The sequence below is a fragment of the Dermacentor variabilis genome, chromosome 6, assembly GCF_050947875.1.
Source record: "Dermacentor variabilis isolate Ectoservices chromosome 6, ASM5094787v1, whole genome shotgun sequence".
In the NCBI taxonomy this organism is placed as follows: Eukaryota; Metazoa; Arthropoda; class Arachnida; order Ixodida; family Ixodidae; genus Dermacentor; species Dermacentor variabilis.
Window position 1 is genome coordinate 110,816,813 of NC_134573.1, and position 14,793 is coordinate 110,831,605.

General features: G+C 46.2%; 1 protein-coding gene across 1 annotated transcript in view; it reads left to right on the plus strand.

Annotated features, from left to right (window-relative positions):
* Positions 1–4,743: 4,743 nt before the first annotated feature.
* Positions 4,744–14,793, plus strand: part of LOC142585018 (sodium-coupled monocarboxylate transporter 1-like) — an 81,588-nt gene continuing 71,538 nt past the window's right edge. Inside the window, exons 1-2 of the mRNA XM_075695452.1 lie at positions 4,744–4,958; positions 12,568–14,146. Coding sequence (XP_075551567.1) covers positions 13,808–14,146 — 339 coding nt within the window. The 5' untranslated portion in view covers positions 4,744–4,958; positions 12,568–13,807. The remainder of the gene's footprint in view (positions 4,959–12,567; positions 14,147–14,793) is intronic.

A 14,793-nucleotide genomic window follows, 5' to 3' on the forward strand; every position in this document is an offset into this window, starting at 1 on the left:
GCTGTTTGCGTTGATTGACATTAATCGGCGGTAATGTTGAACATAAATGTTTAAGCTCTTCAGCGTTTAGGGTAGTATATACGAGAGTGTTGAGGCGATGTCAAATGTTAGCTTGAGTGCACCACCTGCATTTCTCTACGTAGTACAAAGAATACACAGCGAGACGCATTTCAGTGAGGCGTTGCAGTGCACCAATGTTCATACCCTGTGAGAATGTGCATCATATCGGTGCATATCATATCATATGTTGCAGGGCTTTACGTGCCAAAACCACAATTTGATTTTGAGGCACGCTGTAATGGGTGTTGCGGATTAATTTTGAATACCTTTAACATGCACTTAAATCCAAATATACGAGCGTTTCTTTCTTTTTCATTTCCCTCCAGTCTAAATGCAGCCGCCGCGGTCATGATTTAACCCGCAACCTTGAGCAACGCCATTGCCACAAAGCTACCGTAACTGTAACTTTGATTTAACTTTGATTTGTGACTGTAACAGAAGTGTTGATTTGCTGGCCGGCTGCTTGCGTAGCGCTGTCTTGACGCTGCGGGGCTCTAAAGCTGCTTTGCATCTGAGCGCCCTGCGTCTGTTGTCCTCTGGCCAAATTATCACGGTGTTTATTTGTCAGAAATAGCAGAAATGCATCGTACCACACCTTGAATTTCCATTTATCCAGTTTGTCCGCAAGTCTTGCCATGTCTGGTAGTAGCGTTTCGCTTATTCAAGAGACCCCAAACAAGACACGCGTTCTTACGGCGTGTTTCACTTCTTTTGTGCTTCTAGGTGGTGTTGGCTCTGACGACCATTCTATGCCTCCTCTCCCTACCTCCGCTTTCTAGCTCCTTTATACCATTATATTTTCTCTCCTTTTGGGTGGTTGCGCGTGAGTACAAAGGCAAGCGCTGCAGCTTCTGCAATGCTTTTGCGGGGGCTCATGCATAATTGGTACCGTCCAGGAGCTATTTTGAGACACCCCAGTGAGCTAAATAGGGAATTGTGACAATGCTGTGCAAACATTGCCTGTACCCGTCTGCTGCACTCGTTCCATGTGCTTTTAGACGATGATGATAACGTTTACTGGCACGCGCTTTAAAACGGGGTGGTCAGAAATAGTCACCTAGCCTGCTTGATTTAATCAAGTTTTACTACATCTACCATCATCTAGCCTTTTGCCTGTCTGATCTCCATCATAACTTTCATGTTTAAAACCTCTTTCATTACTTGGAAACTTAAACTGCGCTAGGGACGAGACACCGAAGTAGAAGAAGACAGGACGAACGCAGACTAACCTGGTTTATTGAAACCACACTATGCTGCCTTTTCGAACAATGTGCATGCGCAAGCCCAATCATAACCGCGTGACCGCAGAACACTCCTTCGCCAAGCCACTATCTACACAAAAAAAAATCTAGCTCTTTAGTGAAAAGATACACTGAAGGTTCGCTGACGCCCTTATCTGGGCCGTGTCTTGCTGTCAAGAAGGCTTCCAAGATTTCACGTGCCCTTTGGCCATTATCTCGCCCTAACCATTTCGTTCTATAAAAAGTCGGCTTGCACTTCTCGACACATGACTTACAATGAACTGGCGGGTGCTTTCCGCTGCCATCTTCTAGTAAGTTAAAGTGCTCCATTTAACGCTTATTGATAGATCTTCCGGCTGTCCCCACAAAGAGCATTCCACAGGTCAGTGGAAACTCGTGCAGCTCCTCTGTTCTGCGTGGTACATACTTGTGTCTGTGTTTTATGCCACATCCATCACTTTTGGGTTTGCCTACGTTAGAAAGGGCGCAGCAGCATGATGTACCATACGGCTGTGGCATCATATACGGGTATGACCTCACATACAGCTACTCTGATTCGTTCGCTCTTACAACACGCCCACAACACTGTTTACAGGGATATGAAGGGACGTTTCGAGAAAAAATGGCGACCCCATCGCTGGTCTATGCGACACAGCTCGATTTCAATTGCGAGGTTCGTTCACCGACAACACGCATAAATATCTGATATCCCTGTTTCTGGTACCCATACTAAGCCGCCGTCATCAAAAATATACTGAAAACTGAAATTTATCTGTACCGGCAAGCCGAACTAGAAGTCATCATCCTCAGTAAAAGCCTCCTTTTATGCCCTCTGCAGGACGAAGGACCCAGTGATCTCCAATTACGCCTGTCTTGCGCTTGTTGATTGGAACTTTCGCCTGAAAATTTCCCAAATGCATCACCGCACCTAATTTTCTGCCGTTCTCGACGGCGCTTCCCTTGCCTTGGCACCCATTCTGTAACTCCAATGATTCATGGGTTATCTGTCCTACACGTTACATGGCCTGCCCAGGTTTATTTTTTTTTTCTTAATGTCAACTAGAATATCGGCTATTTACGTTTGCTCTCTGATCCACACACCTTTTTTTCTTTCTGGTAAGCATAATATTTTTCGTTCCATCGCTGTTTGCGTGGTCCTTAATTTGTTCTCGATCTTCATTGTTAACTTCCAAGTTCCTGCCCATATATAAACACCGGTAGAATGATTGTACATAATTCTTTTCAACGTCAATGGTAAACTCCCAGTCAGGATTTGGTAATGTCTGCCGTATGCATTCATAGCCATTTTTGTTCTTCTGTGAATTACCTTCTCATGATGAGAGTCCCCTGTGATTATACCACCTACAAATTCAATTGCGATGAAACTTGCATCGCAACAATTCAAGCATTTTATAAACTCTTCTTTACGACTGCTCTCAGAAGGAGTCTACGCACCTACAGCGTCCTTCCTCTTATATTATAGCTGTATGCCACTGCCTCAACGATGACAGGCTTCATCCTGCAATGCTGTGCATGTATAATCGTCTGACAAAGTACACATTTGCATATACTTCGCTTTGTAGTTGCTCCTGTAGGCTTAAAAATAATCAAATGATTATCTTTACTTTGTCGCGTTCAGCCGTGCCGGCTCTTCACTTATTGATGTAGCCCGCGAACACATTGAACTGATCCTTTTGCGTGAAATGAATGCATTCGGACACTTGTATAAACTTGTACCACAGTTTCTAACCTAATTTAGCACAGGCCGTATAGTCGTACACACGGCCTAGCGGGAGATGTAAGGAAAACAATAGGCGGTAATCACAATGCGAGAATGACAGCGTGTGAGAAACAGGGTGAAATTTTGATGGCATCTGGAGAGGTTGCGCTAGCGAAAGGCTTGGCACGCTACTCCAAATGATACTATGAGGAGTGAAGGCGCGGTAGTGAGAGAAAAAGTAAATTTGGAGGATCCTCAAGCTTCCTCTTTAAAAAGTGGAATGCGAGAGCTTTCAAAGATCCCTGCCTGCTTCTCACGCTTCCCGGCGACTGCAGCTTATGTAACCATACTGTTTGCCGAGAAGCGCTGGCGGCGAACGCTATGCACGAAGGCGAGCTTTCTGGTAGAAACGCGGCCTCTTGCGTGGGCTGATCCCGGAGATGTGCGCAGCCACGAAAAAATATTCCATCATTTTCAAGTTTCCTTTATTCTTTCGCACTTTTGATATTTTAGTCTGAGATGATTTAATATAAAAGACATGCGCTGCCGGTGTTTTGCTTCATCACATTTGTTTGTGGGCTGTAATTCTCAAAATTCCTAGGGAAAGCTTTGTCAAGAATGTATGAAAAGGTATGAGTAACTTTCGTGGTAGAATGGTGTGGTAACATCACCCACGTATACCGAATGCCATACAGCAAGGCGTGACATAAACATATAACTAAATATACAAGGAAACTTTCGCTCGCGGGGACGCCGGCTTCGGACGCCAATGCCGACCCCGGATTGTCTGCGACAGGGTGCCCTTAACGCTACCGCGTTAGAACGCGCGCGCACACACACACACACACACACACACACACGCGTGCACTCACGCACGCACGCGCACTAGCACGCATATACACAAGTTAATTATTGACAGAGTTGCATTGAGGCTAGAATTGCACAGAATTGCTATAACTGCCTACGTAGGGCGCTATTATAAGCCAGGGCACTGCCACGCTGCGAGAACTTCCCGCACCTCAATTCGGAAGTTGTGTCGCGAGTTCAACGCGTTCCTCAAGACAGCCCATGAAGTCGCAAAGCGTCTGCAAACACACAAGAAGCGGTCAGTATGCAGGAACACACACAAGAACCATCGGGGCATCGCCACCTAACGCATTTTCTATTAACGACATACCAGTATGCACGAAGGCGGGGAAGTAAGTAAGAACGAAATATACGCCACCGAAGAATTGTCATGTATGTAAGCACCAAATCTGACATTATTCGAAAGCTTCCCGGTGGTATGACCAGACTTGTAAAGGCTGTTCTCACTTTCAAGACACTGCTGAGCTGAGCAACGGACTGTTGCGCACTGACGAGTGAAGCACACTTTGCAGGCACGAATAACGAAACAAGAAATACAAGAAGAACCTTCTGTTTCGTCTCATTTCTCTGCACACTGCTTTCCGTCTAGTCGCATCTTCTTGGCATCCTTGTTTTCTTTTTATGCACAGCCCACAGGTGACTCTTGAAGAAGGCGGGGAGGGGTCAGGGTGTGCGCCGCTATCAACTGTTTATATGGCATCCTGCGGTGCGCTAATGACCCCGCGCTGTTGGCGGCATTTTGGCAAGCTCTTTCCTTTCTCGCTGGCGGGTCGAGCGATAGCGACTGACCACAGGCGCGCACCAACACCTGTCCCTTGGTCCATCGCGTCGGCCTTGCTCCGTTACCCTCCCCCCCTTCTTTCGAGGCGCGGACTCCTTGTCGCGCGCCGGGAGGATGTGGCCAATTCGGTTGCTCGTGCGACTCGGTCGTTAGTTCTGTCAGCGACCTTCGTTCGTCTGGGACGTCCCAGACACCACCTCGGCTCCATAGGCGTCGAGCGAGGAACCACCGAGAGCACTCATCGACCCCGAAAATAAAGAAGCTGCCAGGAGCAGTCGTCAATTTCAAGGTATGCCCACGCTTTTATTTGTATTTATTTTTATTTTTACTTTTTTAACATTATCAACCGGCCTCATTGATTCATGTCAGATTTACTGATTGATTAGTGTGGTTTAACGTCCCAAAGCAATTCTCGTGCTATATGAGGCAGGCCGTAGCGCAAGGCTCCGGATTAATTTTGGTCACCTGGGTTTCTTTAACTGAGCACCTAAATTTAGGTACGAGAGCGTTCTTGAATTTAACCCCCATCGAAACGCGGCCTGGAATTGAACCCACTACCTCGATCGTGCACAGCACCAGAACGCCATAGCCATTAGAATCACCCTAGCGAACTAGGTGTACAGCAAACACTATGCTAAATCTCACTTCGTTTGCCTTTAGGATCAGTTTGAGATCAGATCCACGGAAACTGTTGAAACAGCTCTGAATCACTCGTGGTCACTCGAGCAGCTCCAACTGCGCTTGTCAACATGAGAGAACTCTTATTTTTTGCGTGTGTGTGTGTGTGGTACCTGGCAAACGCTCTTAAACTCATCAGCTTTCATTCTGTCACACGATTTTGATTTCTCCGACAAATTGATTGCCCCGTGAAAGCAAAAAAAAATCTCAATCTTGCCGTTAAGGACTCTCGCCAGCTAATTCGTCTTTGCATTATGTTCTACACCTAGATAAAAATTCACACTTCAACGCTGTGCACTGAACGCAATTCTGAAAGAAATGTTTCTCTTAGCAGATGTCTCAATATACAGCTCTTCTTAGCAAGGCCACTCCTATATCCAAGTTTTGGCCCTGCCACCAACAGTTTTATGTCCACACAGGGCATCTGCGTTAATGCAGGCTGTCATTTTACCGCGTTTACTGGCACCCTGTCGGGGGATCTGTTTCTGTGGGTGACAACAAACACACAGTACACTCGCAGTGGTAGAATGTCATTTACAATAATCTCAAAAAAATGGCGAGGAACGATGCACAGCGGTGTGCAAGAATGCCTTCCTGTGAAAATAATACACAGTACCGTGCAACATTACAGCACATCAGTGGCACATAACACAGACTAAAACACACCGACGGCAACATCACCGAGCGCACATTGTGGTCGGCTACATCACGCTGAAGTTTTGCACTCAAATCGCATAAGAGCAGGACGTTAATTAAATTGACCAACATTATCACAGGTCTCAGAATTCCTGCAGAATGGATACGCATTAAACTCTCACCATCTTAATTTTGAATATTGCAAACGGGCCCTTCTAGAAAATTAAAGTGTCAGTTGATCCCATACAAAGCTCTTAAATGCAGGAACGATGGGCTCCCGAGATGAAAAGAAACGAGAGTTGATACATATTCAATGTATTGCTTCAAGCAACTGACGTCTTAATTGTCCGCTATGTCAAACCAGCAGTTTCACCAGAGGTCCTCACCTTCAGTCTCCATGTGTCATGCCTACTGGATTAGTATGCAAGCTGGTTACGGTGTACCTCGTAACAGCGTTTCTTTTAAGGCTCGTAAAAGCCCACGTGCCAACATAGCGTCCTGTTCAAATCAAACGAATGCCCTTTCTACAAAGGATACCCGTAAACTACAAGATCTTGGTTTGCAGTCATGAAGCGCAACTCGTCAGCGTTAACCAGATATATTGAAGTGACCCGCCGGAGTACCCCAGGGCCTACGGCGTTGCACTCCTGAGCTTGAAGTCGCGGGCTTGATGCCGGCCAGCGCGACCACATTCCGATGGTGGCGGAATAAGAAAATACTCACGTAGCGTGCATTAGGTTTACGTTAAAGAACCCAAGGGGGTAAAAATGAGCCCGAAATCCCCCTCTGAATTATGCTTAATGTGCTACGACCTGGTGGTTCCGGCACGTAACACGCCTGAATGTAGTTCACACACACACACACACACACACACACACACACACACACACACACACACACACACACACACACACACACACACACACACACACACATATATATATATATATATATATATATATATATATATATATATATATATATATATATATATATATATATATATATTATTGATTGACATGACGGCGCAAGAAAAGCGATTTCAAGAAATAGACTACGTAGGACTCGCGCGTCGTAAAGTAAGCGCTGAATCTGCAGGCCTCACTTCGATATCTTGAAATTGAAACGTTGGTCGAATACCACTAGTTCCAACATCGTGAATTCAAATTATCTCCACGGAGCCTGGCCTACGTGCTGAGCCGACATGTGAACACATCTCGTAAAAGAAATTACCTTGAGATAATGTTTTCCTTGTAACAGTATTAAAGGTTAATATGCTTCAAAAGAGGATATTGATGTGAAAAACGGTCGTGTTGAATAATATTTCTTTATGGCATGTTACGTGGTTCATTTAGATGCCGTTTACGGTGCCGCTGAGGCTTTCCAATGCTCAGCTAAAGCATTTCGTTGGATACTTTACTACCGACTAAGCGCAGAATCTTGAACTTAGATATAGAGAACCGGTGCGTCAAAGCACCAAGGTTTTAGTGGTTCTTGTGCGAGACATCTCTAACAATAGATGCGCGACATATGTTTGATTCCTAAAATATAACAGTTGTTGAGACACATTTCCACTCTACTCCCGACCACACTGTCTCGTCCTCTCAGTAAAAAGTTTGGCACGAAATTTTCTGACAAAGACTATTGCCATCTAAAGAAAGGTTGGTGCACGAAGCCGATGCTGAGATACCCATCATGAACTCTCGGAATGAAAAAAAAAATCCAGCAGTTTGCGAATCTGCAGGCTGTCTTCACTTTGGTGTTCCTCACGCATACCTACTAAACTAGAACATTAATGCTCCTGAAGCTATATCGGACAACTCGCTACACAAGGCAAAGCAAAACTGCAGAAACCTCAAAATGCCCAAATGTCACAGACAAAAAGAAAGACACCGCATATACTGCTAAAAAATTCTATTATACTGAATATACAAACCTAACATGCTGTTTTGATTAAGACCCTGGGCATGCGCCGCAGAGATTTGGTATAAGGCCCAGTAGAAATTACTATCTACTGTATAGGCGTTCAATAATGCCAGAAGTACCACGCATACTGCGACATGTTATCTCGTTACCTCATTGCTTTCTCTCAGTCAACGTAGAAAAAGAAATGATGCGATACAACATTATTTACATAACATATAAGCGTCGCTATTCTCCGTATATCCAAGGGGCCAGTGATTAGTGTTGTATTTTTTTCTAACTGCACACGGCCCATATATGACAAACACAGAAGCCGACCAGAAGCCAACAGAAACGCAATGTGTCACGACGCAGCTGTTACGGAAATGGTTCTTCAGACCAGTGTAGTAGCATGTCATGGCTACAAGATTTGCATACCGACGTGTTTGCACGAATGGTGCATGAATACTGCATGGTTTCTTCTGACGGTACGTGTGCCCATGCCACAGTTGCAGCACCCGCGTCCTCGCAACCTTTTGTCCTTCTAAGTTCGTAACCCCGCGTACGAAAACCTGATAAGGTTGCCCGGATGCTGTCAATGAAGGAGATGGTCCCGCATGTCACACACGTGACAAGCGATCTTCTTGCGACAGCGTGAAGTTGCGAATGGCGTTCCAGCCATAACACTCGCTTTCGCAAACACAAGTGCCACTTACGCTGCCGTTTTCCTCATTTGCGAAACGTTGGCTTTTTCGAAGGCGCAACGTCAAGCACCGTTGACGCCAAAGGACCTTCGTCGCACGCGCCAAGCCTAACGCGGTCACTGCACGAGATAGAGCAGGGCCAGAACCAAACGCTATTAAACGAGGCGCGATCAGATATGTCGCTCGTATTTCTTTCATGGACGCCGCCCAATGTCGGAGCGCTACTGTGCTGCGACGAGCGAGACGCAACGTCAATCAACCATGTCACTGAACTCAATGGTGCAAGACATATCAGTTAGGGGAATGGCCATTGCGAAAGGCAAGCGATTGAGGCAATGCAGTCGCAAGGCTCCTTGGGTCACGTGCACTGCGGTTAGAAAAACAATAGAAGGAGGTACGTGGCTGCTTTCTGTTCTCTTTAGCACAAGCAATTTCTTGCTATTCAAACGGGAATTATAATAGCTTAAGTTTATAAAGAGGTCTATCGTCTGATCCAGGAAGACGCGTCCACACAGAGAAAATCTTTGTATGGCATTGCAAGTTTAAAGGATGAAACACCTAATGAAGATTTTATTGACTTATTCAATTGCTGGTTTGTTCTAGCTTCGCGGAACAGAGTTACAAACACTAGCTGGTGTGTAACTTGGTTGTGATTTTCCTACCTACGGGATCCATTATGGCCCCTTAATTTCGGCTATAATCGCACCACTTGACACTTTTACGACGAAGGATACAGTTCACGGTCTAGTCTCCCAGCAGCTTCCTCTGGAGCACCCCCCTTCCCCTCCATCACCCGTCTTTCAAAGTAAAAAGCAGACGAAGAAGCTGCTCCTCGTGCTAGGGCTAAATTTTGAGCTGCTCCAGAGCGTCGGAAAAAAAAGATGACGTATGGCTTCCCATAAGAAATCCCCTACTCGAAGAGGTAGATATTATTTGCACAACATGATTCGCAATGTACAGCCATGCAAATCGTGAAGTTGCGCAAAATAATTTTTTTCCCTTTCATTATTTCAGGTGACTTACCGCGACTGCTGAATTAAAGGCAGACAAAGCACAAGTTATGTCCATTGTTAAGGATCTCGAGATCGCCAATAATTATTAAACACGAATCTCCCAAATTTAACAGAAGATATATAAGCATTCAACGTATTAATTTGCAAAAAAAAAAGTTGCCATTAAGTATTTCAGGACAGAAGTGTCTGAAACGCCAATGCATTATGTGGCACATTCAGTGATCGGTTACTTAATAACACATCAGGGGCCGAATTCACAAATCTTCTCGTTAGTAAATGCTCTTTGCCATTGGCCGATCGCATTCGCTAATGATATGTCCAGTGTCATGCCTGACTGGAATTTTTTGTTGAGAACCATTCCAATGTAAGAGCTTCTTATGTGAACAGACCCAGAGGCCAAATTTACAAAGCTTTTTTGTTCGTATAAGTGTTACTTGCCATTGGCAAGTCGCCTCCGGTAATAATATGTCCATCATCAGTATTGGCTGCAATTTGCTCTTGCGCGGAAATGTTTCGTCAAATGGATTTCCACCAATCATAATCTAGAAAGGATCATTGTCGAAAGCAGACGGCCAAGGGTAAACAGTGCTTACGAAGGTGAGTGTTTGTGAGTTCGGCTCCAGTTCTGCGGAATCCCGCATGGCGGAGGAAGAATCGTGAAAAAAAATGTGTCAATAATCCGAGTGTGGCCGAGGCGACAGTAGCCGACAGCTGAGGACGTATTCTGGAATCATCACTTTCGATGATACTATCGCCTCAGCCATCAGAGGCGCCCTGATTGGCTGGTTGAGCAAAACCGGATAAGCTGATTGGCTGGTTGAGCATTAGGTCACGCGAAGGCGATAGGCGAAAGTGATCGTCCCAGAATGTATCCCCTAGTAGTTGAAGCTTCGTAGTTTCGGCAGCTGTCGGATACGCGGATCACGTATTTTCCATTCCATGCAGAGGTCAGGTATCTAGAAACTAGGACTAGTCTCAGGATTAAAACGTAAATTGACATGGCTCGAGCACTGATACGAGCAAATTCTGCAATTTCTCAATTTGTCTTTAAAAGCTATATGCAGTAGACTCGAATATGAAACCGAGGGGACCATGAAAATATTTTCGTTTTGTGAGAAGCTAACATTAATAGAAATGAGCTATTCAAATGAATTTCATCGCTCCAGGGCGTCGATTACAGAAGCGTGGTGAATGGAATAGGAGAAAGGCAGATGTAAAAAAAAGAAAGAAATTGACTGCTTCGGAACAATAGAAAGCATTGCTTTGCGCACTCCTATTTTGTTCAAGACATTTTATAAACTTTTTCCTGCTTTCACTGCCCAAATTGGTCGACTGTGACAAAAGCTGATATGTCACAGAACTCCAGTGTTTTCCATAATATGGAAACAAATGATATTAAGTAATCTGGTCACCATCAGCTTTATCACATACGCACGTACTGTTTGGCGGTTCTTCTTCTTTTTTTTCACCGATCCCGTAGTCTGCCTTCTCACGTGCCCCTGAACTCGCAAACGTTATACAAGGCTCGAAAAGTTGCGCGAATCTAAATAATGCGCGGAGTCCATGGCCTCTAAGATTAACACGATGCCGATCTCTGAAGCCATGGCAGCGTCGCAGGAGTAGCGCGCGCGCACGTGTTTCAAGTTCAGGCACGATGAGCTCCAGCATTCTTTCTATTCTTTTTCTAACAGAATAGCTTTCTCACCCATTTGCACAGTCAGTGATTGGCGGTCGCTGGTCCTAGCACGGCGGTCGGATTTTCATCCCCCAATTCAAAGGCACCGATGCACACGGCAGCTAGCCGCCCTCGAGCAACTGATCTGCACAGGTCATTCGTCGCCGAACGCCTGGTAGTAACAGCTTTTTGAGACACGCGTACCGTCGCGCGAGCGGGTTTTGGGCGGTTTACATTCTGTGCTGGAGCGCTCGAGAAGGACAGCGCCCTCCTCCTCTCCCACCGCGCCCTAACGCTGTGGCGGCGGCGGGAAAGGAGGATGGCAGCAGGCTTCCACACGGGCTCTCGCGCCGCTGGAGAAAAGGCACACACATCACGAGTCGGCTTGCATGCGTACAGCCACCTACACTGCACCACTACGCATCTGCTGGTTAATGACTGTTTCCTACCGAATTGTGCAACAACAAGAAACGCTTCCTAAATATTCTCGCCGCAGCAAATGTGCGTCTTCAAGCGCTTCATTCGTTTGATAGAGCGCATAGCTTTCTAGAAGCGTTCTGGTATACTCGCTTACATTGAAATATATTGTCGATGGTTGCAGCACAATTATTACTCTTTTTTTTGACCACGCGGTTTTCAATACGGCACATTATGTTTCAATAAATGCGTGCACTCCTTCTTCGGAAAGAGGCTGCACAAGTGGCCTGCGAAACTTAGCGTCCACTATTAACTATTCGTAATCTATAGGCTCGACTGTCGGTATCCCGTCTACTCTAAGCACTTTCTCTCTTGTGTTCTTTGCCCCGGCACCCAGCCTCAGCAGATGGCGGGCATATATTGCATGCAGTCGTTAGTGCGTGCTATTCATGCATCCTTTTTTAGTGCGCGCGTTCTTTATTTTTCAGATTTATCACAATCACACCGTTAGATATGTGCACCTGGCTACAAAAGTTTCTGAATAAGAGAATCCATTAAAAATTACACTGATAAATTTGTTGCGGTCAACGCCTACACACGACAATGACAATGCGAACCGTAAACTTCCTGAAACAAAGCAGGGCGCCCGTGAATTCCAGCGTAGGTGCCGAATATACGAGAATATGCCAAATTTGCCTGACTTCCTTGCTCCAAAAACTGAGCTCAGTGCAACACAGAGTGCAGAAGATAGTGCAGAAAACAGCGCAGTAAACAGTGCAGAACAGCGCAGAACAGCATGCAACACATTTTGGCGCTAAAGTGCCTAAGAAATTTTCACACCTTCTCAAAATCTACGCTTTGTGGTTGTTTCAGTTGATCGAGAACTCATGTTGGACTTCACGGCAAGTCATCCGAAAAGATTTTCACTGGTGGCTACTGCGTGAACAAACTGTGGACGGACTGGCGGTTCCAACACTACTGCCATTTGGTCAAAGTTAAAAGAAGAACAAATTGTGTCCAGGCTAATCGCTACGCAACCGTGAGTCTGGTGGGAATGGTAGTGGATCGTCTGCTGCTTTGTGGCATCAGAGTAACGTGGAACATTGAGTTGCTTACACTGAAAACGAAGCTGCGAACACTTGTATCCTGACTGCGAAAAAAGAAACAGATAAGAGAACGGGAAGTGGCTGCGTTGACAACCCTGCCGAAACCCACACAGTGAAAGTCTGGAGCCTGTGACTGGAGAGGTGCCCGCCTTTGACGACGCACAATAACAGGCGAAGTCGCAAAGGACAAAACGCAGGAAGTAAGGGGAAGTGACACTTAATTAACAGAGTCACGAAAACGCGGGGATTAAGACAAGCAAAGGCGGTCGATTCGCTCGGTTACTTACACAAGTGAGACAAAAAAAAGCTCCGGGAACACGAGTGACTCGATATACCTGGGCGGCTCGGCGCTAATGTATGCAGAAGGAATCGCCGAGCAACGGCAATAGTCCAAGACACTCCTTCCTGAGGTAGTGGCACTTAAGGCGAGATCTAGGCATAAAATCCCGCGCAGACAGAAGGTAGCCGAGAGATTACAACAAAACAACCGAGACAGTAAGCAAGGAGTTCCAAAACGGGACAGTGAAAGGGCAAGGCTGGCCGCGTATAACAAGACATTGGGAAAAGCATAAGCGAAGCCAGTGAGACGACACGCGAATGCGCCAGATCATAAGGGAAGTACGGCTGGAGCACCCAACTGCGAACTCTGCCTAGCAGGAAAGAACAGCGAAAGGAGCTGGAGAGATTACTGAATAGTCACTGAATTACGCGCGGGTTAGGCCGAATCGGAATAACAGTAGTGAATTCTTCGTCGTAACTTAAGGCTGGTCGGCTCGAATGCAGACCGAGTGAAAACGGAGGCAGAGCCCTACGAGCAAGGCATCCCCAAGAACGCGCTCATTGGGAACCTGAGGGCCGGACGGGGTAAGAAGAATCAGTTTTGGAGTGACAGACGGCGAGAGCACACAGATAGAGTGTGAGATAGGGTCTGCTTACACAACAGCCTACTTAAGGCACACCGCTTGCTGAAGAACGCAACAAAACTCTCACCGCAAGCGAACTGCAACATGGCGGCCGCTCACTTTGCCGTGCTGGACTACGTCGTGCTCGTCGGTTTCCTGGTGCTGTCCGCCGGCATCGGCGTGTTCTTCGCATGGCGCGACCGCCGGGCGAAGTCCAACAAACACTTCCTGACTGGAAACAGGGAGCTCAGCTGGCTGCCAGTATCCATGTCGATGATGGCCAGCTTCCTCTCTTCCATCGCTATCCTCGGACTTCCGTCGGAAGTGTTTCTGCGTGGTTCGACCATCTGGACTGGTGCTATATCTTCCAGCCTGGCTGTTCTCGTGGCGGCTTTCGTGTTCCTGCCCATGTACTACAAGATGGATATCACCAGCATCAACGAGGTGAGTAAACGCTGTCACCATGTTCATGTTTTAACGATGAGTATCGCCTCTTAATCGGATGGGGCCAAGTGCAGCGAAATATTACTTAGGCATATTTTTTATGAAAGGGTAGTATCACTGAAGCTATCTTGGCAAAGCCGCAGGGCTGGCGATGCGGTAAGTTTTTTTTTTTGTTAGCAGCCTTTAAACAGCGCGTAAGCCAATGACGCGTCCACCTGGTAGTTGTAGGCGTAAGTACGAGTACACCCCCTCAGAGATATTTCCTGCGCGCCCCGTGCCACCTCAGGAACCGCCTTGTCTTGGACGCCTTGCCGAGGAGCCACGCATTCTCAGTCATTCGTCACTTCCGGCGAGCGTAATGGCGGCCGTCTTCTTTTTTCCAGTTCCAGTATCAAAAGCGACTGTTCTTGTGAGCTGTTCGAAACGCTCCCGCTCGTATTTCTAACATGAAATTTTGCACAGAGGCTTTTCTACGTCTACACCGTACAATTTTTACGCTGTCCAAAATTTCGTTGTAGTTAACCTTGAAAGATAGAGAATAATTGTGATAGTGGAGGTGACTGGACACTGTCTTCTTCAGTTCTTAACACGTATGATTCAACACGACTTCGATATGATATTCGGTGGAAGGAAGGAAGGAAAAAGTG